The sequence below is a fragment of the Oenanthe melanoleuca genome, chromosome 1 (assembly GCF_029582105.1).
Source record: "Oenanthe melanoleuca isolate GR-GAL-2019-014 chromosome 1, OMel1.0, whole genome shotgun sequence".
Taxonomy (NCBI): Eukaryota; Metazoa; Chordata; class Aves; order Passeriformes; family Muscicapidae; genus Oenanthe; species Oenanthe melanoleuca.
The window spans coordinates 16,418,796-16,444,752 of record NC_079333.1 but is presented as its reverse complement, the minus strand read 5'-3'; the positions used below and the strand labels follow the sequence as shown (position 1 = coordinate 16,444,752).

The window sequence follows — 25,957 nt, the reverse complement described above, 5'->3', positions numbered from 1 at the left end:
TGGTATAATGAAAATATCATTGCAAAATGTAGGTATGCACTATAAAATTGTGACCTCATTGAGATATGTATTCCTTTATTGGAAGTCATCTTTCTTCTTTTTGACACTGTAGAAAAGAAAACTGATTTTAGTTATCTCTAGTTGTGGGAGAAGCCTCTGTGAAGACAGCAATAATCCTCCTACAGAGCTGGAGCAGGACCATCTTGAATAACCACGCCTCCTCCACCACTGTGCTGCAAGGTCTGGATGAAGCAGGAGGTCAGGTCTCTCCCTGGTGCAAGGAGGGCAGCCAGACTGTGGAGGTGAGTGTCCTGGTTTGAAGGACAGATGTCTGCCAATAAAGGCAGGAGCTTCTCTTTGAAATGGAGAATGTAAACTCTCTTCCTCCAAATTATTATTAAAATTTTGAAATTAAGGGGCTCCCAGGCAAAGGTATTGGAATTAGGAGTAACAGTTCTTTATTAGGAAAATTAAAATAGAAATGCAGTATTACAAAGAACAATCCCAAAACACTGACAGAATCAGAATACAACCTGACACCCTGTCAGTCAGTCAGGGTGTTGGTAGCAGTCCCATTAAATGGTGGCTGCATCCTCCTGCAGTGGCAGATGTGGTTCAGCTGAAGCAGTGCTCCTGTAGAAGGTGCAGTTTCCCTCTGAAGGTCCAGGGATGATGTGGAAGAGGTCCAGTTTCCTCTGGAATCCAGTGGAAAGACGGTGTCTTTCTGTCCAAAATCTCAGTTTTTTATCTAGATAGGAAAGGCTTGGCTTTTCCCCCTGACTGGAGCATCTCTCAATGGGATAATGTAATTTTTATTAGTCATGCAGTGGGACTGAATGGGCCAGCAGCAGATGATATCTTCTTAGAGGGAGGATGGGTTGTGGAAAAGATAAAGATGATTGCCCCACCTGGTTTTAGATGGTCCATTAGCAGATAGTAGTGCTACACAGATAAGGGTCACTGCCCCACCCAGCTTCAACAGATGGTGATAGAATACACATTTCTGGCCACATCAACCCAACACATGCCTGGAGGTGTGTTTGGCCACTGGAGAGACCAGTGCCAAGGGCAGGGAACTGCAGTATAGGGATGTCCAGCTGGCAGCAAGCAGACTGGCAACACCCTCAGCTTTTGGCTAATGGTTTTAGCCAGGAAGCAGCCCCAGGGTGAGTGACACCAGCTAGCATCCTCCCTCTGCTGCACCAGCTACTCCCTAGATACAGACCAGGGCATCGTCCTTTGGGTTTCTTCCCTTCTTCCTAACTCCTAACCACACGCCTGCTTTTAAAGTGTACCATAACACATCCTCGCTCCTTTGTTCTCTCCTTTTCCTCTCTTCTCCACCCATCCCCTTCTCTTTTCTCTTTCTAGCCCTTCTGTGCTCTTTCTGCATATCTTAGGTATACAACGCTTGTGCCTAGAAAGGTTGCAGTTTTAGGAAAAAAGTATGCAAATTGTGCATTGGTCCAAAGAGACATGTACGAATCAAGGGTGTTTTGTATTTATTAGCATAAAATATAACACTTTGATAAAAATACCAATAAATAAAGAAAGAAAGGCAAGAAAAGAAGCATACACAAAAGCAGAGCGAGACTACAGTAAAGGGAAGCAGAGCAGAAAGAAAACAGGGAAGAATTGTCTTGCAAATATGCTTCTGAGAGGAACCCTTAAGTTTTCTGTTCACTTTGTCAATGAGGTAAGTGGAGACAGATCTAACTGGAAAGTCTACCATTTCCTCACCTATTATTTTTTGTCTGCCAGAAATGTACGAGGAATTTACTTAGTTGGCTGTGAGTTTTAAATCTCTTGGCTGAGACAACAGGAATCACAGTTGCACTGCAGATTGGATGATATGTACTCCTGATCACGGGTACGAAACACAATGCTGGAGAGTGATTATTGTCAGTAACTGCATTACTCTTTTGTGACCAAAAGCCTGAGGTCTGGAACTTTTCTGAGACACATCAAGAGCTTGACCACTCTGTGAGAAAGAGAACCAATTTTCTAGTTGTACTTTGCAATGCAGGAGGAGTCAGATACTCATATTTCTCCTTAAAGGGATAGTCTTTGATTGAAACAAGATTTAAGTATGTCATCTTTAATAAGATTGGCAAATAGATTTTAAAAATATCATATACCATGCAACTGTATGTATGTTATTCTTGGCTAAGGTTGTTTATGATTTAAATTAAAATATTATGACAGATATTTTATGAGGTGACAACACATTGTTTTTCATTATACTATATGCAGAGTGGGAAACATGAGAATAATCCAGTTTTATAATATATTCCTAATAATTTCTGCGTAACAGTCAGTGTTATAAAGCATCCTTCCCCCAAAAATTCCTCAGTGTATCCAACAGCATTAAAAACACATTCTAACAGTGGTAAGCCAAACTGTGTGCTGTGGGGTGTTGTCTGAGCCCTTCCCAAACACATCCATGGGTGATCAGAGCAAGGAGTCCACCACTGGGTCAGGAAATGCATGCACATAAATATGCAGATCATGTCCTTTGGTCTTGCTGGCACTGCTGTCAGTCACGCCTGCTGCACAGCCCACAGAGATGCTTTTCCATTGCTCTCTAGACAAGGAATTGGACAGGCACCTTTCTCTATACAGCACAGAAAGCAGTCCCTCAGGCAGCAGTTCTGCTGAGGCACACCCAGAGACAATTACACTGATTTCAGCTGGAGGGACGATGCAGAAGCGCAACCACCTGTTAGCAAATCACAGAAACTCCGTGCAATAACAGGCTAAATACCTCACCCAGCTGGAAACACATGAAAAAAAAAAAGAGGCAGGTTTTGTTTGGGGTTGGTTTGGTGTGGTTTTATTTTAAAGGGTAATAACGGGTGGTGGTGTGCAAGCATCGCCAGGGAGGCCCCGTCCCATCCATTGGAATGGAGGAGAGAGTGTTGAGAAAAGCACATTGTTCTGCCACAAATCTATTTGCCCATTCCCACTGAAGTGAATAGCCCCTCATTCCAGTGGGAATTTGTGCCGTCACTTCAAATGTTATGCATATAAGTTAATTTCACACTGCTTCAGGACTTTGTTTTCAAACTACCAAAAGGGTTAAGAACTGAGAAGGAAACACTTGCCAAACCCCCCGGTCTAAACTAAGGGTAAGGGATTTGTTTTTTGTTTTTTTTTGCATGGGGGGAAGGGCAGGTGGGTGGACAATGGCCAGAAAGAGAGGGAAATAGGGACTGGAAATAAGGTACAGTCTTTTGTATTTCTACAGCTCAAAGATGCTTTTGAACAGGACTGCTGCCAACTGTGGAAAACCATCTTTTTATGGAAAAAATATGCCAGTGACAACGGATTTACAAGAGCTGAGCCGGTGTGTCCTATACACATTTATTCCATATTATGCAAGATTAATTGTTTGGAGCATCATGCCTTCAGGAGTGTTCTAAGCATCGGGGAGCCAAATTTAGACTTGATATCATGAAGTCAAATTTCCTTTTGTACCACAATGTCCCCAGGATGCCTGATTACAACAGTGCTGAATCTGGCACTGGAAGATGTTACCTACAGACTGGGCACAGTTCTGCTTAAATATGACAAATTGCATTTGTTTCCTTAGCCTGCATGAATTGATGTACGTAATTTGGTGCTAGACCTTCAAAACATTTTATTTTAAAAAGACTTAATGCTTTTTGTCATCTTGGAATGAGAAAGAATAAAAATATAGCAGATGGCAATTTGAATATACTTGTCACAAACAGGATTTTAAGGTTGCACTCTCAATTACACTATGGCCCCATTATATTTCCTACCCATCCTAAGAATGCCTTAAACTCAGTGTAAATGTAATTATGAAATGTAATTTGTTTCGACTGCTAACTATAAAATGGGATTTATCTATACAGGACTCATCTATACAGGGAAATGGAATAATTACACCCAATTAAAACATCTACCTGGGATGTTACATCAGCAAAGCCATTGCAGTATAAATTATTCTGCTACAATTATGCTCGTTAGTTTTCCTGGGTAAAAAGGCTCTTATCATAAATAAAAATGGGTCTCTAATGATTAATTCAGTATTATATTTATCCAGGTTTATTGGCATGGGGGAATACATTGGTTACCATGGAATCAAAAGGCAGAGTCTAACAGCAGAGTAAAGGACCAGACATCAGAATTATCAGAAAAGTGAGAAACTGTCTTTTAAACAAAAAGGTTTGCCATATTAACATGTCTGTGAACCATTGGACAGCATCCTGTGTATCACCCGAGTGACCCTACATTCCTACTGCAAACTGGAATGAGAACACTTCTGCACTAGCTGAGGATTAGACTGGCAAAATTACATTGATTTCATAAAACTTTCACTTATGTTGGTTTTCACAGCAAAATGTTGCGGAATGTCCAACATCCATCATAGCCAGCAATTTGCTTGTAGTAACACTTCGCCTGAATTCTGTTTTGTTTCACAGTTACAAATTAATTGAGCCAGTTAATTGGCAAACAGTGTGGCTGAAGACCGAATGAACATATTATTGTGAGCATCTGATAAACTTAGCCATACATATCTTTGAGAGAAACTGCTCTTCATGTCTACTGTCTAAAGAAATCAACAAATATTACATAATTTTGTGGAATATGTGAAGAACGTTTGCCACAGATGTTTCAGCAGCAAGTATGGTATTTATAGCTTTTAAGTATTTTCCTGGAGATTTTGCAAGGATAGTGAATCCGAGATGAAAAAGCACACCTAGACTGTAAAGGCAAGACTTTCAAGCCACTTCTTTTAAGGTTCTGTATCGTGCTGTTGAAATTCTCATCTGGGGATACATCCATTGACACTGCACCCACAAAACTGACGATCAGCACCGAGATGCAGCAAAGAAACTGCATTTCTCCAAAAAGTCACCTTTCGTTTTGTGACCTGGTTACAGACTGCTCTAATTCTGAGACAGCCCATCGCTGGACTCCTGGGACCTTGGGCAAAGGCACGAATTCCCTCTTCGGCCACTCTGCCCTGACAATACTCGGAGCATCGCTCCGCCCGTGGCTGGGGCACATCGCTCCCGGCCGGGCAGCTCTGCCCTCGCCGGTGGCAGCGTTTCCCGGAGCAAAGTTATGCGCTGTGCCAGAGCCAAGAATCCCTGCAGGGGATTAGCGTGACAGAAACGCCTGCTGCCCCCGGACCCCTGCCGGGCTGCTCAGGGCCGTATTTGGTATTCCTCGGTGAGCTCGGCACCGGGCTCGCTCTGCTCCCGGATGGTTTCAGACCTCCGTGTCCTGCCATCCCTCGCGGCTCGGCACCGCCCGGAGCCGCGGGCCCCGCGCTCCCCTCACGGCACCAGCCCGGTCGGGAGGTGCTGCGGCAGCGCTGCCCTGCCCGGCCCCTCGCTGCCCGGCGCGGGGCTCTGCCGAGGGCAGCCAAAGCGACGCCAGGGCAACGCCGGGAAAGTTTACTGTTGGCAAAACCGCGGGGCACGGGCTGCACGCTCGCGGCCGGCGGCCCCAGCGCGGGGCTCCAGCCCAGCGGTCAGCAGCAACCGTCCCGGGAGCGGCCCCGGCCGGACCTCGCTGCTCCCGGGAATGCCCGAACCCGGCAGAAAGGGCTGTGGCCGGTCTCAGCGCTGCTGGCTGATCCCCATCTCTCGGGGCAGTGGCCGCCCAGGCCGCTCCGGCCCGGCGGCGGGGAGCGGGGGCCGCAGCAGCCTGAGGGGCGGCGGCGCGAGCGGGATACCGGCGCCCGGTCCGGCCGAGCGCCCCCGACCGCGCCCGGGTGCGGGCGGGAGGGGCGGGGCGGGACGTACCAACAGCCCCCCGGGGGAGGACGCCGCGACGCCCCCTCCCACCCGCCGCCCGCGGCGCTCTCGATACCACCGGGAACCCCCCGATGCGCCGGGCGCGTCTGCGAGTCCCACGGAGCGGGGCGGGCGAGGCGGGGCGAGGCGACTCGTCCCGGGGCTGGGGGGAGGTGGCGGGCGTCGCGGTGGAGGCGCCTGGCACACGGGTCCCGCCTTCCCCCGGCCCCCCCTCCCTGCGGCGGGTGGTGCGGCCCGCTCGGAGAGGGCGGGAGCGGCGCGCCCCGCCCCGCTCAGTGACACAGGCACCGTGTGGGGAGGCGCCGGCGGCGCGGGCAGCGGGACCGGGCGTCGTAGCGGCGGCGACTGCGAGCCGAGCCCGGAGCATGGCAGGGGCTGGAGCCGCTGCGGAGGCTGCTGCTGCTGGTTTCCCTCCTTCGCCGCCTCCTCCCGCCCGCCGGGAACTTTTCCTAGCGGATGGTGGCGGTGCCTCCCCCCGGTGGTGGCAGCGGCGGCGGCGGCTGCTGCGTTCGGCGGTGCCTCCCGGGCCGGGGCTGGGGCTGCTGGGGCTGGTTTTCTCTCGTTTCTGCTGCAGTAAGTGGAACTTTTCCCCTTGGCGGACGGGCGAGGGGGCGGGTGGAGGAAAAGGAGGAGAGAAACCCGAGCCCCGGCAGCGCCGGGGGACGCGGCCGAGTTGAGGGAAACTTTGTGTGGCGGCCGGCGGCGGGGAGGGGCGGCGGGGCTGCCGGCCCCTGCGCGGGGGGAGCCGGGCCGGCCGCGGCCGGGATGGTGGAGGAGGGAGGGAGGCGAGGCGGGGTCCGAGCCCAAGCCCGCACCGCGGAGACCCGCGGACTCTTTCCCCAGGGAATGTTCTCTGCGGCCGCCGCCGGCAGAGCGGCTGTCCCGGGAGGCCGAGTTTCCCCGGCGGGCGGGCTGGGGTGGCCGCGGCCCGGGTGGGGCAGCAGGGGAAGTTTATTCTCCATGGCCGGGGCTTCCCCCGGCGGACGGCAGGTTATCCGCTTTAATTCCCGTCCTAAGCGGCGGGATTTCGCTTGTTTGCGGGAATTCACGGTCGCTTCCCCCCCCGCCCTTCTCCTTTCGTATCCTGTAAGGAAGGACAGAAGGATTTCGGTGTTGCCTGGGGGGAGGAATAGTACGCGCTTTGCCTCCGGCGGTGTGGGTCGTGTCATTGTTCCCTCTGACCGAGAGCGAAACCCGTGCTGGTTTCGGTCACTCGCCGCCGCTGCTGAGGTGGGACCGTGTGCTCGCTGTGCATCACCCGCATCCTGAGCAGCTGCTGCCGGGGGCACTGCGCTGCGGGCCCGCCGGGCTTGGCGTGACCACCCGCAGGAAAATGCCATCACCGACCCCCCTTCCCCTTCATCTTCCTGTGGGGAACAAACAAGCGACGTAGCAGTTGGAAACTGAGCAGGAATTTAGTTAGTTAGTTATGTTGTACTGCATGCGGTGTAGTGTGCTTGGTGTCTTTTTTTTTTTTTTTTTTACAGCAGTGGAAGATGAGAGGGAATAAAAGTAGACTTGGACAAGAGCAAATCGAAAACCCTCATCCCTACCGTTGTATTCCCAATGCAGTAATGAATAGTTGGCAAGGATATTTTATTATAGGAGACGCTGTGTCCCTTCCCTCTATAATGAAGGAGGAACAAGTTAGAGGAGGTAGTCTCTGGAGGTTCATGTGATAAAAATACCCAGGAACGAGCAATCCATGCCGCCGTAAAACACTTGTGTAGTATCTGAGAAATGCTTTCTCGGGGAGGGAGTTGAGGCGCTGTAGGATTGTGCCTCGTGCATGTAATAGTCTCCCCCCTCTGGCAATGATGTAGCTTTCAAAAAAGATGATTGTTACTAAGTTTGTAAATACTGAGAAGGCATCGCGTTTCAAACTTTATGGCTTGAAGACTTTGTATGGTTGGCAAACTTTTTGCACTAGCACTTTTCTTCCCCTCTCTTTGTTCAGGGTTATTTCTGCTCTTCTGCAATTAAAAAAGCAAAGTTGCAGACTTGACATAACCTTGAGAAGCTATTTTTACATCTAAATGTGGAGTTAATAGTAACAATGAAGCTAAAAGAATCTGTGCCTGGTGTCGTACAGCGACTCAACCATTTTAGTCTTGATGAGTGTAATTCAGATGTCAGTCTTCCCAGATTCTTTTTTTTTTTTTTTTTTTTTTGCATAAGTGAACTTGACTGATAACACTTCAGAACATCCGCCAGAAGCGGCAATGTTGTGTTGAAATAATTTTGTTCTTTGAGCACAAAATTTATAATCTCTGGATAAAAGGGAGAACTTTAAAAACTGCTACGGACTTTTGGACTTGGGGATAATCAGCAAGGGAAGAGTGTTTTTGTCAATATCTTAGGTTTTAGTTTTCTTTTCACCTTGAAGTTTCCCACAGTTTTTTTCATTATTTCAGTAACTGCAACATGTGACTGTGAAGGAAAAATATTACTGTGGCTCTTAAGAGTGCTCTTAAGTATATTTTGAGCATGTTTACATGTTGATGGAGCCCAAAACTGCTTATAACTTTTAACTGCCTCTTGTCCTGCTACTCAGCCAATTTGGATAATGCTAGCAAAAGGAAGATTTGAAAATGTTACCACAAAAAAATCCCAATCCTAGTAGAATAAAGTCACTACAAAACCAAATCAATTGTTATCCAGTCATTTTGATTGACTGTTAGAAACAATGATTTATTTGAGCTGTAACTCCTCAGAGAAATACTGCCAAGAACCTCTCAACACTCACACCAAAAAACTGAAGGAGGAAAGAGAAAACATATCAGTAATCTGAAATAACAGCAACTTTTCACTTTTTGAGTAAAAATAGACCTGCTTTAATAAATGCTGCTTATTTTACGAAGGCAAGACTACTGGCTTTGGGTTATATGTCCAAGTACTTCTTCCACTTCCCAGTCAAACAGTGCACGATGCAACAAAGTGAGTATTAAACTTACAGGATCAAACTAGAGCAACCTTGAACTAGGGGACGTGTATGTCATCCTTAAGAAGCATCATCAGAACCTTTCGTCTATACAGTAACTTACTTTTCATTGCAGTGAATATTTTTTTTAGCTATGCTGTAAATGAGGACCTGTGTGCTACTAAATAACTAATTCCTCATAATTCCAGTGCCTCATTAGTTTGCACACAGTGAAAAATTTTTTACAAATTTTTTTTGAATGTAAGCATGAATTAAAAATAAGCAGAACCATGAAGTGAGATGAATAGAAAGATGTACAAGATGCATTTTTCAGGAATTTTGTTGAAGAAATAATTACTATTTTTCAATTTAATTTGCTGGTTATGTTAAGCATCTCAGACAAAATATACATATGTCTTCTAAGATTCCAATTATTTTTTTTTTCTTCTTAAAGGAACCTGGAATACAGAACTCCAGACTGGTAGTAGAGCTGGAAGGATTGGGTTATAAAGGTGTAGGTAATATAAGTGTGCAGTGAACCATATACCAAAATAATTTTAGAAAAAGAAAATTTCTAAGTAATTATTGACAAGAACAATCTGATGAGAAATGTTTTTACTAATTTTTCAGTTTAAGTCATGGCAAATCAGAATGTCAAGCAAAGCAGGTTACTAAATTGGAAATGAGAAGGTGTAGTAGACTGATCAGAAGGACAACAAAATGTGGTTTTTCCTCATTGAATGTTAAATGTTATGTTAATAGTTTAGAAATCTGTGTCTAAATATGCATTTATTTTTTTAAAATGGTATGGAAATAAATGCCCATTTGAACAGGTGTTTGGTGAAGCAATATGACAGCAGTGAAAGAATAGCAAAGGAATAGGAATGCTATAGAAGGTATTTCAAAAGTTGAAATGAAATAGTGAACCATGTAGTAGGTTGGGCAGTGTATGAAACTGCTGTGTGAAGAAACAGAGCAACTGCAAAAACAACTGATAGGACAGTTTAAATCTAGATTGTTTGATAATTAACAAAAAAATTTTTAAAAGTTGCCAGAAGCTGGTCCAGACTGTACTTGAGGATAACTCCTTGGAATATGAGTTGTGATCTTTTTTAAAGGAATTCTTAGATGTTTCATTGTGGTAAGTGCCATTTTCAGTGTTACTGTTACACTGTGATGCTTTTGGTGTGCAGGAACTGCCATATATATGGAAATGAAGTACAATGTTATTTGAGTTAGGATCTGAACGCTTGGACTATCTTAAAAGAATTGTGATGGTTGTTTAGCCACTTGTGCTACATAGAAGTTGAACAGTTACTTGATTTAAACAGTGTTTCTCTCTTGCCTTCTTAAACAGCTTAATTTTGTCATGGAATATCAATACTGTTTGACAGTGAACAAAAGGCAGCTCTAGCAGGATTTACTTTTTGTGAGATTAGAGAGTCAAGTATCCTGTTTGGAAATATGGTCAAATGTACGTTGTTTTCTTTCTTAGCCCTTTTATGTAGTATTGCTGACAGGGTGATATTGAGAAACAAAGAGGCTGTTCTGTAGCAGGAAAAGCAAAAATATGTAACCTTTATAAAGCACCTGTACCTGATTACCCTTCAGGTGCTGGTAGTAGAGCTTTTAATGCAGGCACATTCTGATGTTAATTACATCTGATGTGAGAAGGTTGGGAGTGTGTTGCTTTAGAAAGCAGTGTGTGGGACTAGCGAGTGAAGAATTTGTGAAGCTCAAAGGAAAAATAAGTTGGAAACTCGAGACTCAAAAGTCTGAATTTTAATTTGTCGAAATAAAATCTAGAGTAAATGAAGTTAAGAGAAAAATAAACCTGGTAGCAGAAGATAACCTTGCTAAGTGCCAGCTACCTGCATTGATGTTGGTAAATGTTGTCCTTTTTTAGTGTTAATTCTGTTGTCTGTTGAAGAGCAATAGGCTTTGCATCTGGTGTTACACCAGCCTGTTGCTGTGGAGGTGGCCTGCCCTGCTGTTGTGTGGCTGAATTCAGCTTTGTCCAAACTGCTCTTTATCAAAAGAAATGGCTGCAGAATGTGTGCAGAAAAGTGAGTGCTGAGACTGTGTGTTGTCTGCTTGCTCTGGAGCCCCCATTCACTGGCTCTTAAAGGTGCCTCTGTGATGACAGATTGCTTTGCTCTAGCACTGTTTGTGTTTGTACTTCTTGTTTCCAGCTTTGAATTTGTGTGTTGTATTGAATGGGGATTATTGGAACTTTGGCTGGTTGGTTTCTTCACCCTGATGACTTCTGTTTTGATTGGTATGTGGATTGTTTTGCAGATGTTTCTGTCAAGAATTTTCTAAGGCAGCTGATAGTTGGAAGTGAGTGACCAGATTTGCTAAGTGCAAAATAGGTATAGGTGCAATTATTTAATTACCATTACTTTGTTATGGCACATGTTCTTGTGTTAAATGGTCATTAGAGGTGGAGGTATCTATAGTCTTTGAAGGTACCTTTAACCAAAACTCTTCTCTGTTTTTGTGGTTTATTTTTGGTAGGGTTAGCCTGTCTAAAACAAGATTTTTTGAGCAGTACTTATTTGAAGGTCAGTTGTATTTGGTGCCTCAGAGTTCATAGGTATCTGAAATGCAGTAATGTATTTTTATTGAGAGGATGGAGATGGTGGCTTTTTGATTAGGCATGAAATAGGCTGATCAAGCTTTCTTGTTAAAGGGGTCATTAGTATTATTCTTTATTCCTGGTTAGAAAGCAGAAGGATTGTCTGGAAAAGAGTATTATCTGAGTATGGGAAGATATCTCAAGAGCTAAGAAAGAAAAGGTGGGAATGGCTGAATGTGGAAAAATGCAAGGAAGTACATGAAGCAAATAAAGTTACACCTACAGTAAAGTCTGTGTGAGGGGAAATAATTACTGTGTTTCTGTCTCCATCTTGGGGAGAGATGATGAAGCTGCTGGATGTCCTGGATGGTGGAGGTGTAAAACAGTGCCTTAAAAGGAGAAGGAGGTGTGTATGAGTGAGGCTCCAGAGGGGCTCATGGGCAATATTTACATTGATTCTAGAAAAGCTGGCCCATGGTTGCTTATTACACTGCTTAGTACGTAACCTTGTGATGAAGAGCTTCAAGGTATAGCACAACTTCTAAGCCATGGTGAAAACACCAAACCAACTTTTTTGTGTTATCCAATACATGAGTGCTTCAGGAGTTACTTTTCAGGTTATTAACTTTCAGATTTGGTCTGTTTCAAATGTGAACCCAAAAAGTCATCTTTCTGTCCATAAGTTAGCAATAGAAGAAAATTAGCAGCAGGAATGAAAAGAAGTTTGAAGTGTTAAAGCTTCTGTTGATGTCCTCTGTCCTTTTACCTTGGTTTTTCCAAGTGTATGGGAAGGTAAAGTTTAGCATATTATCAAGGAGGTCACTTTTAGTTCAGGTGATGAAAAGCATTAACGAGCTTCCAGACAATCTCTTTTATCATAGCTGAATTTTTTTCTTCAGTATTTCTGCTTCTTTTCAGTTGCTTTTCAAGTAGTGTACAGGAGTAAAAGCAATTTTAATTTTTTAGTAGTGTAAAATTGCATCCATCTTGCTCTCAGTGTGAAGGCTTAGTTGAGTGTAGCTCCTGAGTTGACAGAGATACTAAGAATATCTGCAGCAGTAGGCAGCTCTTGCCCATTTCCCTTCCCACATCAGATTTTCATTATCTGGCATTTAAGATAATGTTATGTCTACAGGGATTCATTGTTTTCTCCTTTTTCATTAGTCAGGGTTTGTATAACACCATAGCTCTTAAACTAGTCCTGGGATTAGTTTGTACAGAGCAGAATGTTTTCCAAAAGTGACTGCTGTTGTTTTGAATGCTTGGCAGGTGCTAGTGCTATCAGTATAATGCAGTGGCACGTGCAAAATTTGGAGTCATTCAAATGGCAATCTCCTGCTAAAGGTGAATAAAGACTAGTCAAGGAGGTCTCCATTGCTGAGATGTGTACAGATGAGTAAAAAAAAACAATGGAGCTAGCTTGATGAGTTGATTGGTTACTTTTGGATTTGTTATTTTTATTAGCCACTCAGATTACAGATTAGTGTTGGATTTAACTTTCTTATTCCTATATTGTGTGGGCATTCTTTGCCCACTTCTGTTGCTTTTTTTACTTGAAATACCACCCATGCTGCATGTGGTGTATTAGTATAAGCTGAAAACTAATTATTGCTGGGACAAACATAACCAAAACCAGCCTATTGGATGAAGAGGTGCTGGAGAATGAATATGAAGAAGTAGACCTCATATTCAAGATGGGTAACTTGATTTCTTTTCAGTGTTTATAATTTGGTAGGAAAATAGTAACTTTAGTCAAGTATGAGTTAAATTACATCAAATACCAAGTAACTTCTTCATAGCAACAGATTAACTTAGGGACCAGACTTCTAACTCATATATTGCTTTAAGATAATTTCTTTCCCCAAATTCCTTTGATTTCTCCAACATTGTCTGTTGGCCCTTGCCACAATGAATAACTAAGTCTGCTAAGGTTGATTGCTAACAGTTGAAGAAGGGAAGGCAAGAGCTGTTAATCTTAACATAATTTTTTAATATATTTGTAAAGATTGACAATTGCATTGTGCAAACCCTTTTCTCAGCCCTTTACCAGTGCTGCTGTTCCAGCGTTTTAAACACTTCAATGCACTTTTAATTTAAACAGAAACTTTCTTGAAACAGAAAGTGATAATGTTATTATGACTTCATTAAAGCACTGTGTCATGTAAAAAGACACTGTAGTTTTCAAGTAATCAGTTATGAGAAACTGATGATTGTGACCATACTATTAATCACTTTTTGGGAAATGTAAATGTATCCTATTGAAAGTTTGTGTTACTGGTAGCTGAGGTAGCATAAAATAATCTATCTCTGGTAACTAGCAAGTGTAATATAGCCATTTATCCAGGATAGGGTCTATAGGAAGAAGCATACTGAGTTCTGTGTAGCTGTTTGAGGTATCAGAGGTAGTTCAGGCTTCTGCATGTGGCTTCTATGGTTTAGTTCCAATCTTTAAGGTCCCTTCCAATCCAAACCATTCTATGATTTTATATATATAACATGACTGTTTAGTTCAAAAGCTGTAAAATAGTAAAGTTCTTTTACTTTAACCAGATTATCACAGCTGATGTATCAGTGTTTCCACCTGAATATTTAATAACATATGCTATCTCCTGAGAAATCAGAATGTAATCTTTTGTGGAGAAACAGATTTGTGTAAGCTTCATGGAAAATCTTTAAACAATTCTACAGAGAGTGTTCTACCTTACAGAAAGAGATAAGGACTGTGTGACTCTAGAGAACTGTTAGCGGAAGTTCTTTTTGTGGTGAGTTTCCAGAGCTACTCTTCAGCTATGTATTCTGAGTCTCAAGAGACATGGCTTAGGTATAATAAATTGATATGGCTACAAATAGGTGAAAACTGAAGTGAATTGAGGACAAGCAGTTATGGTGGTGTCTCCACAATCTGAGTCTGCTGTGAAAAGAAGTCCTGAATTGATTGCTGTAAGTACATGGGACAAGACACTGGACAAAAGAACAGTGAGTGAGAACAGGGGTTTTTAATAGGATTTCCTAATATTTCCTTGTAGCCAAATTGGTGAATATGTTTTGGGAAGTGGGTTGCTAGATGGGTGAAAATTTGTGTCCTGCTGAACTCAGACATTTCTGATCAGCTGTATGGAGTCTGCCTGGAGTCTTGTTGCTGGTGGCACCAGTGCTGGGGCAGCTCATCTGCATTCTGACCTCTCTTTCAGGTTCTAAGGAACTTAAAGCAAGTTTGTGGATACTGTAGACGACTGTGAGGGTCAATTCATCTGCTGGAGACTGGGGCTAATTGAGTGGGATGTCCACAGGTCAGAAATAAGTGTTGGAAACCTTGTGAAATTCAAAAGCAGGTGCCAAGCCAAGTCTCTCTTGGAGGGGATGACCCCATGCAGCAGCAGAGATGTGGTGCAGACTGGTGACAAGTACCTTTACAGGAGAGAACATAAGGGTGGTTGTGGAACAGTATGTGCCTTTGTGGTACAAAAGGTGAAGAGCACACTGGGCATGGTCAGCCAGTTGAAAGAATAAATTTGGACCTCTACTATTTGGGGCTTATGAGACTGCATCAAAAATACTATGCACAGTTTTGTGCTCCCACATATGAGGCAGGAGCTGAGGTGCCTGTGAAAGGCCTCTAAGGTAGGGAGTCACCACATGATCTACAAAGAGGGCTGGAGAAGTGAGTGTGTTCAGCTTTGAGATGTCTGAAGTGGGGCATCCTAATTGCTGCTAGCACTGTGTAATAGTCAGTGAGAGGGAAAATGAAGGCAGACTCTCCTTAGCTATGCACAGGGAAAGGATAAGAGGCAGCAGACACAAGCTACAACGATGGAAATCACTATGATGTGTTAGCAGTATGTTTTCCCACACAGAATGAAGCACTGAAACAGGTTGTGGGATCTCTGTCCCTGAAAATATTCAGAACCTGCCTATGGCATGACCCCTGAGCAATTTGATCTGACTTCAAAGTTGGCCTTGCTTTCAGTTGGGGATGGGATTGGATAACCTCCAGAAGTCCCTTTCAGTCTAAATGAGCCTCATAGTGTGCATGGGCGGGCGGGAGCTAGTATGCTATAGTTGCTAGCCCTGGAAGAAAAGTAGTATCTAGAAGTCTTCTATTTAGATTAAAATGTCAAAGTAAAGTCTGAAACAAGTTTTTCCTATAAATCAATTAGACTGATAAAAACTTACTTCAAAATTGGATCCCATTGTTACTTCCTAATGTAAGTTATATCTATTAGAGAATTTGTTAAATAAAGATCCGGGTACATCTTTTTTCTGTTACTTCATTAAGTAGCCAGTAAGACTAATCCCATACAGCACAAGAGCTGGGTGACAGTGTGAGACATACTGAAAATAGAGCTTAGCAGTAAATTGAGTAACTATTAAATAGCATTCCCTAGCCTTACTGTCCTGATGCAGTTCCTGGACAAAAAAGGGTTAACTTTCTGGAATGGCCTGCAGTGAGCTGGCCTTAAGAGCTAAAAAAAAAGCCAGCAGTGTCAGCAATGCAGGGGGAGCAGGCATCCCATAACTCTGTAATGTAACTAGTAACTCATCAGATTTTTTTTTTTTTTTTTTTTGTGGACAGCTGAGATTTGCTGCTCCTGACAAAATAAGTTTGTTTTATATTTCACTGTATGACCACAGATGTTCAATACTGGCAGATAACACTAAAGCTTTACAAGTAATTGAAAATGTGAAGTTAATGTTTAGCTATCCTTCTGAAGTTGTTTGAGACTTTGCAACATTACTTAGTGCAAAGTACAGCCTCCCTTCTCTTCCTGCAGACCTCAGTTGTGCTCTGTGTAGGTGGTGTGTGGAAAGACAGCATACAGAAAGTGAAGGAGTGGTCTGCTTAAGGCAGTCGGGGCTTTCCTAGGGATTGTAGGTCTTGTTCCTTCCTCTAGGAGGACGTCATGCATTCATCAGTGCTCTGACCAGTTTTTAATGGCTTTTTGGTTTCTGTGTAGGAAGTACAGTGCAGGGGACAGGGAGTGCTGCATGTTTACAACTGTTACTGAATGCTTAGAACTAACCTCACAGAAAAGCCAAAAGAGAAACTCCCTAGAACCCAAAATCCAGATAACAGTGTTTATTTAAAGCAATTCAGAAACTTTGCTTGTACAGAAGTTTTTGGTAGTTACATGGACCATATACACTCATACCACTAAATGCAGTGGGCGGTCTCTGATTCTGTGGTGTCCCTTTCTTCATTTAAAGTTGAAGGGATGTTAAATTCTGAACTTTTGCTTTTTAATTTTTGCTTTATTATTCCTGTGCAAAAGTAATACTCTACTAAAGACAAAGGTGTTAATACAACAGTATTTTTTCACTTTCCTTTTTCTCCTCAAAATGGCTGAAATGCCCTAGATAGTTGGTTTTGTGGTGTGGTTTTTTTGTTTGTCCTAAGTGATCCCAAGTCGGGAGGTTTGTGCTTAAAACTTCTTGGTTAGATTAGGAGTTTCATAGACTTTGCTTTTCAGTATGGCACACCTTTAAATGTCCATAATTTTGGCTTGTCAAAACCAGCCAGCATTTCTGGTGGTATCTGTCAGAGATTTTTGTTGATTTTTTTTTTAAACTGCATTGTTTATATTGGATGAACTAAGACAAAGGAAAGCAACCTGTGTACTGACTTCATTGGCTTCATTCATCTGAACTGAACAGTTCAGAAATCCCCCTTTCCATCTCTACCTTTGAGCAGCTAAAATATGGCATAGTTCTAGGACATGTAGCTTGAATGTGATCATGTTTTTGTTAAACCTTGTCTAATAATGTCAAACAGTAATTGTGAAATTCAGAAATTGACAGTTAATTGGCTGTCTGAGTCGACTTAAGTTTACATTGATAATGAATGGAGAGGTGGAGTTTGAGAAGTGCAGTGTAGTATTGGAAGAACAAAGTATATGTATAGGGGAAATTCCATTACTGAATAACAAAATAATTAAGTACTGATATAGCATTGCACAAGTCTGTAAATACAGGCACAGAAATATGCTAATTCTTGATTTATATCTTCACTGCTTCTCCTAGCCAGCTGGGTTGACTGTCATTTCAGCATGTGTTCTGTGCAGCCTTGTAATTAAGATGTAGATTCTGGCTGACCATTGCAGCTTTCCTGTGCTGCCTGGTGTAAATACTGTGAAATGCATGAAAGATCAGGTATTAATTAATTTGACTTCTCTAGTCACTGAACTTCCCCCGAGAAGCAAAGACTACTGAACCAGAGGCAGGGTCCGTCTGATGAAGTAAGGTGGGGGGTTCTTTTCCAAAAGCATCCCTAGCTTGTCAGGAGGGTTTTAAACTATGCATGTTGAGATGGCCTCTGATTTTTCTCTAATCTGAAAAGGAGCAATCAACAGGTGTCCAAGGGGATATGATGGAAATTGTTTCTATCCCTTGCATTGTGAGGAAAGCACAAATGAGCACAATCGCAGACTTAGGATTTCATTGGGATTCCAGCAATGTTATGGAATAGCTTGCGTGACTGGAGTCATGCAATTAGCTGGATTTGTACCTTTCAGGAAAGGTAGGCTGGCAAGATGGAAGAGTGTCTAGGATTCTTGGAGCTAGACTGGTATGGCTAAACAGAGAGCTGGAATTCAGGAAGGGTTCATGAACTTTGGAAGAAGGGGCAGGCAACTCAGGAGGACTACAAGAATGTGATGTTTGCAGGCAGAAAATTAAAAGAGCCAAAGCCCAACTGGCACTTGATCTTGCTACTGCTGTAAAAGAAAGTAATTATTTTTTGAATACATGAGCAACAAAAGGAGGGCTAGGGAAAATCCCAATCCTTTATTGAATGTGGGCTGAGACAGTGACAAAGGGTGAGGTACCTAATTAATTTTTTGCCTCAGTGTTTAACGTTGTTCTCTGGGTACCTTCTGACCTTGGAAGACAGGGATGGGGAGCAGGATGAAGCCCCCATAATCCAAGGATGAATGTTAAGTGACCTGCTGTGCCACTTGGACACACACAAATCTATGTGGCCAGATGACATCCACTCAAGACTACTGAGAAAGCTGTCAGAAGTGCTCATCAAGCTACTTGGAATCATTTACCAGCAGTTCTGGTTCTAGCTCACTGGAAGTTAGCAAATGTGGTGTCCAGCTACAAGAAGGGCTGGAAGGAGGGTCGTGTGGATTCCAAGGCTCTCAGCCTGACCTCAGTGCTAGGGAAGGTTATGGAGCAGATCATACTCAGTGCTATCACCCAGCACGTGCTGATGTGGCACTTAGGGACTTAGTTTAGTGGTGGGCTTGGCAATCTTAGCTTAATGGTTGGACTCAGTGATCTTAAAGGTCTTTTCCAGCCTAATCAATTCTGTGATTTTTAAGTCCTGCATCTGGACTCCATTCAACAGCACAGGCTGTGGTCCAAGGGGCTGGAAGGCAGCTTGGCAGGCACAGGTATAGAGCCCTGGTGAACAACAAATTGAGCAGCATCAGCAGTTTGTCCTCACAGCAAGGAAAGGAGACCTCATCCTGGGCTCACTAAGCATGACAGCAGATTGAGGGAAGGGATCCTTTACCTCTTTTTGTCACTGGAGCACTCTGTCCAATTTGTGGCTTAGGGTACTGGGGGGACACTGAGCTACCAGAGCAAGCCCAGAAGTGGCTCACTGTGTAGGCTGGAGCACAGGGTGTGCAAGCAGAGGCCACAAGAGCTGGGCCTGGTCAGCCTGGAGAAAGGAAAGCTGCAGGAAAGGAGTCCTTATTTGCTGCCTGATGAGAACATATCAAGAATATAGATCAGTGCTTTCTTCAGAGGTGCCCTACACAAGGGAATGGGAACAAGCTGGACTATGGAAAATCCTGATTCTATAAAGAAGTAAAACTTCTCCATGAGGGAGAGGGAGCCCAAAATACTTGAGGAATCCATGTCCTGTGGTGATATTCCTAACTTGACTGGATTAATCTTCAAGCAGCCTGATATAACTGGACCTACTTTGAGCAGGACTAAGTGGCCTCTTGAGGTCCCTTGCCTTCACCTACATGAAATCATTATTCTCTACATCGATATTTTATCTTGTTTGACTTTGCCAATGATAAATACATTATGAAGAAATCAGTGCCTAGGAGTTCACTTGTTTGTGGTAATTGCTAGGTGACCTGGTTGGAAAGAATCACTATAGCTTACATCACTTTTTGACATGACCTGTTGAACAGGAGATAACACAGGGTTTCTGTGTCAGTTTTGGTTGATTGGGTTTTTCCTCTCCTCTCTAAGGGCTGATACTGATGAAGAGTGATTCCTGTGACTTGAGTCTGAATGCTTCAGTCTGACAAATGAAGTCAGAGTGATTAAATCAAGAATTTCTTAATAATGCTCATAATTTAGACTGTGGGACAGACATGAGCTTTTTGGGTAATCTAGCAAGATGCACATTATAGTTACCCTCATGATTAGGATGGCAGTTTATGTAAATACCATTGTGTAGCAGAAAAGTGACTTGCTACTTTATAATGAAAGAAAAAGCAGCAGTGACAAAATCCTATGCTGAACACTGTATTGTATTTTTGGGTTCTGATTGAGTTGCCTTGTTTTTTTTCCTGTTAGTCTGTGAAATGGCAAGTTTATTATATGGTAGCATTGAAACAACAGCCATTTCACTTGGAAGGAGAGCTGTTTTTTCGGCTGGGTTGGCATCGGGAGCACCAACCCATGTTTTTGTGAGTTTGTGGCTTGGTGGAACAGAATATGCTGCTGTGTCATTGGTAACTTCCACAGTCTGAAATGAAGCAGAAGTGATGGGCAGTAACTCCTCAGGCTTTTGTGATGTTTAGTGCTCAACTCCTCACCCCCAATTTCTCTTCCCCTCAAAAAAACCCCAAAAATCCCCCAAAGGTGGATATTATAATAGCATTAAATTGCTTTTCTAAATAAGGAATGGAGAGGTCTGGAGTCTGGAAGGAAGTGGCAGGGCAGTTATCTGATCAGACCACTTAGCAGTCACCATGGTCTGGGAAGTTTTTTCTGGAAGAATTCGTGTGGTGGAAGCTGTAGTTGTAGGTGGTGCTAGAGAATAGTAGGATCTTGTCTATATGCTATATATATAGCATATCTTGTCTATAGGTCTATCTGGTGATAGACATTTCCTGGAGTATGAGGTGCCCTAATTATTTATAGCTGCTAGTTACTGATAGCAAATTGGGATTAAAATGAGTTAGAGTTTTGAAGTACCTTAAGAAACTGAGGGATTGAATAGTTAAGCAAGCTGAAGTGTAGATAGTTGTTCAGTGATGCTCATGAGGCATCCTTTGTGGAGGAGAGTATTAAACTTTGTGCATGAATTGTTATAAATATATATTTGTATAATTGCAAAGGAGGCCTTGAATATGGGATGGTCAGTTCTGTGAGCTTTGCCAGAGGTCTGCTTTGAAGGAGCTGCCTGTACAAGGTGTGAACTGGGCAGTGCACTGTTGGAAAGCATGTCCTCTGTCATGATGTTGTATTGGCATCCTCTTTGAACCTGAAGTGTAGTAATGCCAGTGTTGAAATTTCTTAGCTCTGAAGAGTTTGCTAGAATTGAAACCTTTTAAGAATAAACTGATGTCCAGAAAGTGTCAATTTTTGTGTGATGTGTGACATCTTGTATCATGAGAGACAGTTTATATATAGAAGTCAGAAAAGCTGGAGCACTAACTGACTGAAACTACATTGGGTGTTCCTGTATATCTCATGAATGAAATTTCTCTCATCACCTTGAACTCACAGCCCTGAAAATAAGTGAAGAGATTGAGCTTTTAAAATAAATTTTAAGCAAGCAACATTAGAGTTATGTCTAAGTGCAAGGTTATTATTCAGCTTATTATTGAACATGCTCAGAATGAGTTACTTTTCTCAAAGTTGGAGGCTGTCATTTCTCCCAAATCTTACTTGTTGCTGAGAATAAGACTTGTTTGTAAGGAGTGATTTGAGGATGCCACTCAGCTGAGGACTAGCTGAGGACAAGCTGAGGCTAACCGAGATTTCATGGGGAGTTAAATATACAACTTTGAAGAGTTACAAGATTTTGACAAAACACATGACAAAGGATGAATATCTGCTTGTGGATCAGAATAAAAAAAAGTCCTGGAGTAGACTGGTCACTGGCTGGGAACTGGCTGTACGTCTGATCAAGAGAAGAACCTTTACTGAAAAAAGTTACTAAAGGATACAAATAGAAGGAAATGAGAAATACATTCAATAAGAAAGTAGCTATTTATTTTAACAAGTTGCTATATTCAAGTTAAACTGAAGGCAAGCTGACCTGAGGATGAAAAAAGTATCTGAAAGTGCTCTAAGTATGTGTTAGCTGAAAACGCTGGTGCTATGTTTCATAATGTATTTCAAGTTCTACTCACTGAGCACTGAAAATGAAATGGATTTGCCGTTCTAGATACTGTCAGTGTTAATTTCTATTTTGTGTTTCCCTTATTTCCTTCATGTATAATTGGGTTGGTTTCTTGATTTGTAAAGCAAGTGGAGAATAGTCTTAAACACAGTTGAAGAAACAGCAGGTTTCTCGGAAGAGGACTGGAAATGAGATTTGTGAAAGCAGTGTATTCTGAAGTCTTCTCACAGCAGTGAGTCTGGGTGAGCCCAATGGTCATGCTGGAGCAAGTGGTATAAATGTATTGGATGGAATGTTGCAAGTAAATTCCTGAAATGAGAACTTGTCATTAAGTCCTTCAGCATGTGTGTTATATTGGCTAACAAGAATTTTAAGGAAGATTGGATTATTACTTTATTAAAAATGCCTATTAATCTTACAATAACAAAGCAAATAAAATCCTTGATCATGTGCAAGATTAGCTTAGGTTAATTTGGGAGTTTTTAAAAATTCCTAAATATTATACCTTTCTAAAGGGTGTGGAGGTCTGTCATTTTGGCCAGGGTGTTCATTTGAGGAAGTCACATTCTGTAGCATCAAAGGTTTTCATTATTTAAGTGGGCTTACTTTCTTGTTTTTTGTGCTTCTATTATTGTTTGGGGTTTTCTTATTAGTGGGGTTTTTTTTTGTTTATTTTTTACTGCTTTACTGGTTTACCTCCTTTCTAATCTTCACAGACATTCTCTTTTTGCAGTGTAAGTACTTTCAGACCTTTATCAGGTTACCTTTTATGAGAATACTTAGGAGTTCTTCCAGTCCTTTCTTGTAGGTCATGTTTTCTAGGCCTTTGAGCACACTTCACTTTCAGACTCTCTAGATGGCTAATATATGATGTGTGCTGCTCAAGCTGAACAATTCCAGATGGAGCCTCACTGATGTTGGCTAGAGTATATACTTCTATATTAGCATATTCTATAGTGTCACTTCCAATTCTTGAAATGTAATCATCATACACTTGCTGTGGCTTTCAGAACACTCTTTGCTCTCTAACCAGTTTAACATCCTTGATGTGATACTTAAACCTGCTCCTGCTGGCTGCTAGTCTAATTTGGACCCACTACAGCTTGAAGGTATTTTTCTGCCTGACTAGGAAAGGTTTGTTAGATGTAACTTCACTTGTTTCTCTGTGTATAACACATGAGTCCTCAGCCCCACCAAGATTCAGATGTACAACTCTCCTTTTGACCTCCAGTAGTCTGTTAAATATTTTGGTTATGTGTTTAAACTGGATGTCACATAGGAAGACTTCAACCTTTCCCACCAGATCAGTTTGTCAGAACTATCGACTCATCTTTTGTGTTTCAAAAGATTTCTAAGATCATCTGGAAATCTTTAACAAACTTTCCAGTAAGAGGTTTGATTTACATTAAGGACTGCTTGTTTCAATCTCTTCTGCCTATTGCTCTGATAGTCAGGGATTTAAATTTATTTTCATGTGAGTGTGAAACATTTTGTGGTGGTAGGCAGTAGTGGTGTGTGTATGGATAACTTTTGAACTACTTGTTTACTCTTACTACTAGGTTTTATGGGAATGGGACTTTCAATGAGATGTTCTCCTCCATTCCTGCTTTTGAGCCTGGTGCATTTATTGGAAAAAGAGTACCTCATTGTCCTGCTTTTTACCTTTTAAAGGAGGTGGCATTGGAAGATTTGGTGGAACAGAGTTGGAAATATTCATTACAGAACAACTTCCATCTGCCTCATAGCATGCCTTACTTATTCAACATTTTATAAACATCTGAAAGTTTAGTGTCAGCATAAACATGTATGTCCTAATTTGCTATGTGTTAATATGTATAAAAGATTATGATGTAAGAGCTTGTAAAATGGACATTGGTGTTAATATGGTCCAAGTCAAAATGGTGGGTAACAGCCATGCCTGGCTTCAAGGGCAGAGCTTTTCTGAAGCTTCAACTCCTGTCTTTGAGTTGTGCTCAAGCTAACTCTGAGTTGTGACTACTTTTTATTTGACTTTTTATTGCATTGGAGTAAAGTGTCACTTTGAAATAAGTTTCTTTGCTTTCTGTGTTGCGAATGTCAGTCTTGTAGATAATTGTTTATTGTGGAGCTGAAGAGATTTGCATACATTGTGCTGAGTTCTTTGTCCAGTATTGCATTACCTGGCCTTTCAACAGGCAGTGTGAGTGCTCTCTGGGCTCTGGATGCTATCTTATGCATGGTAGCTGTAGCCTTCCCAACAATTATTTCTATTTCTTGCTCCCTCTATGTGGATATACATGTTGATTCAGCAACTAGAGGGAGATAACTGACAGTCTCTTCTATCAGCTGTGGGGAATAAGGAGCAGAGTAACACAAGCCTCCTGGCTGAATGGCATGATATCTTGTCAGCTGTACCCTTAGGAGCAGCCAGATGGAGGTTCAGAGCGTTTCAGAATTCGGCAGAACATCCTGTGATAGCGCTTAACTGAGAATCCGTCTGTCTGGAGCTTGGTGTTAGTAAAACCCTTCAGCAATAGCTAACTTTTGAGACAGCACTGAAATTGAGACTGACCTCTTCAGGCAGTTCTCCTTGCTAGTCCCTATGATTTTTTTGCTTGGAAGATACAACTTTGTGCAACTTCAGTTTGTAATTTTCAACTAGAAATTATGTTCCCCTTTCCATGGTTTTCTAAGAAGCCAGACTATAGTCACCTAGAGGAGAGCTGCTCTTGTGATAAACCAAATCAAGACTGGAAGTTGGTTTTGGGCCATTTGCAGATGTAGAAAGTTAGCATTCAGAAGTTAATAGAACCATTTCCAAGTGGTGGATTTGCATGAGTTACATCATAATGTTTTTAGTTTCCTGTTGGTATTAGGTAAAAATGACCTCTGATTTAAATGATAGAATCCCTTGAACTTCAGTAAAATGCAAAAGCAACCTGAGAGAGCCTGAGAATTTCAGTAGTCTTGGCTTCAGACTATGGAATTGCTGTGCCTCATTTCACCAAAACCTTTTACATTCTGGCAGGCTTTTGTATGCCTATTATATTGTGTGTTAAACACTGAACAAGGTTTTAAGTTTTGCTCGCTGAGATGGAAGTAATGCATCCCTGTTTTCTTCCTTAAAAAAATAAGGCAAGTACTGTACCAAAAAAAATAAAGGAAACTTGAGCTGAGTACTGTAAATGCAATTCTTATGGAAGGTAATCTCATGCTGTTCCTGATCCCAGCTCACTTGCCCCCAAAAAACTGATTGACATTCCACTTCAAGCAAGGATTGTAACAAAGCAGATTCTTAGGTGAGAGTAACACTAGGTTATAACATTATCTCTTTGATGTAAGTGCAGTTTTTTCCTAATTACTTGCTTAGCACTTCTAATTGGAAGCTAGTGTTGAGGCATTTTGTACTACTTAATCTTGAATCTCTTCCATTACTTGGTTGTGATCTTTTTTTGACACAGTAACTTGATCGTGCCCTGGTGCTCAAGAGACACACTGACTTCTCCCCGGTCATTTAAGCATATATTTTTATAAAGCCTCAAGTTGAGGTTTCAGCTTGTATTCTTCAGTATCTTAAAGTGATTTACTTTTCTAGCTAAACAAATCTGAAAATGCCACTAGATTTGTGGAGCTGTGCTCATTGCCTATCTTGAATTGCTACTTGTGATTGGATGAGCTAATTCAGAAGGTTAAATCAGGAAGAGAACAAATGAGTTTTTGTAGGTAGGGGTCTTTTAGAACCTGATGAGTGCTGACACAGGAGGAGGACTGCAAGAATAAGCTTTCTGATGTCAGCTGAAATTAAACTGACCAAACAATATTGACCTTAAGAGTTTTCCATAGGAAGTTCTGCTGATGCAGCAACTTGCTGTCAGCAAAATGGGATGTTCTTGTTGTTTTGCTCCATTCTTGATTAGAACTCTTCTGAGTTCTCTGCCGCTAGTGTGTGCTAAGGCCACTTATACCCATGAGCTGAATAACTTACTGATAGAGGGGGGAAAAATTGTTTTATGCTCTTCTGTAGTTTGCCTTTCTCTTGTGGAAATAATTGGCAGATTGTAGGAAATCAGTGGCTAGAAAGCATTAGTATGTTCACCTTGTCTTGCCAGAAGTGTGCTGTTAAGTAGGTAACAAAATGCATTGCTTTTATAATCAGACTTGTGCATGGCTGCTTCATATAGAAAATCTAAATTTGCTGTTTATTGCAACAAATAACAAACCTGTAAATGTGGAAAGTATTGTCATTCCATAGCATGAGTACTTCGTTGTGTTAAGAAGATTGTCATATAATTCCTCAGTATCTTTTTTTTCAGTTAATAGTAAAACTTAATTCAGAATTGATGTTGAGCAGATTTTTATTATGGTCA

General features: G+C 42.1%; 1 protein-coding gene across 4 annotated transcripts in view; it reads left to right on the top strand.

Moving 5' to 3' along the window:
- The first annotated feature begins 5,848 nt into the window (after positions 1-5,848).
- Positions 5,849-25,957, top strand: part of NECTIN3 (nectin cell adhesion molecule 3) — an 80,524-nt gene continuing 60,415 nt past the window's right edge. For all 4 annotated transcript variants that reach the window (XM_056483037.1, XM_056483028.1, XM_056483009.1 and 1 more), the window contains exon 1: positions 5,849-6,365. In XM_056483037.1, the coding sequence (XP_056339012.1) occupies positions 5,864-6,365 (502 nt within the window). In that variant the 5' untranslated portion in view covers positions 5,849-5,863. The remainder of the gene's footprint in view (positions 6,366-25,957) is intronic.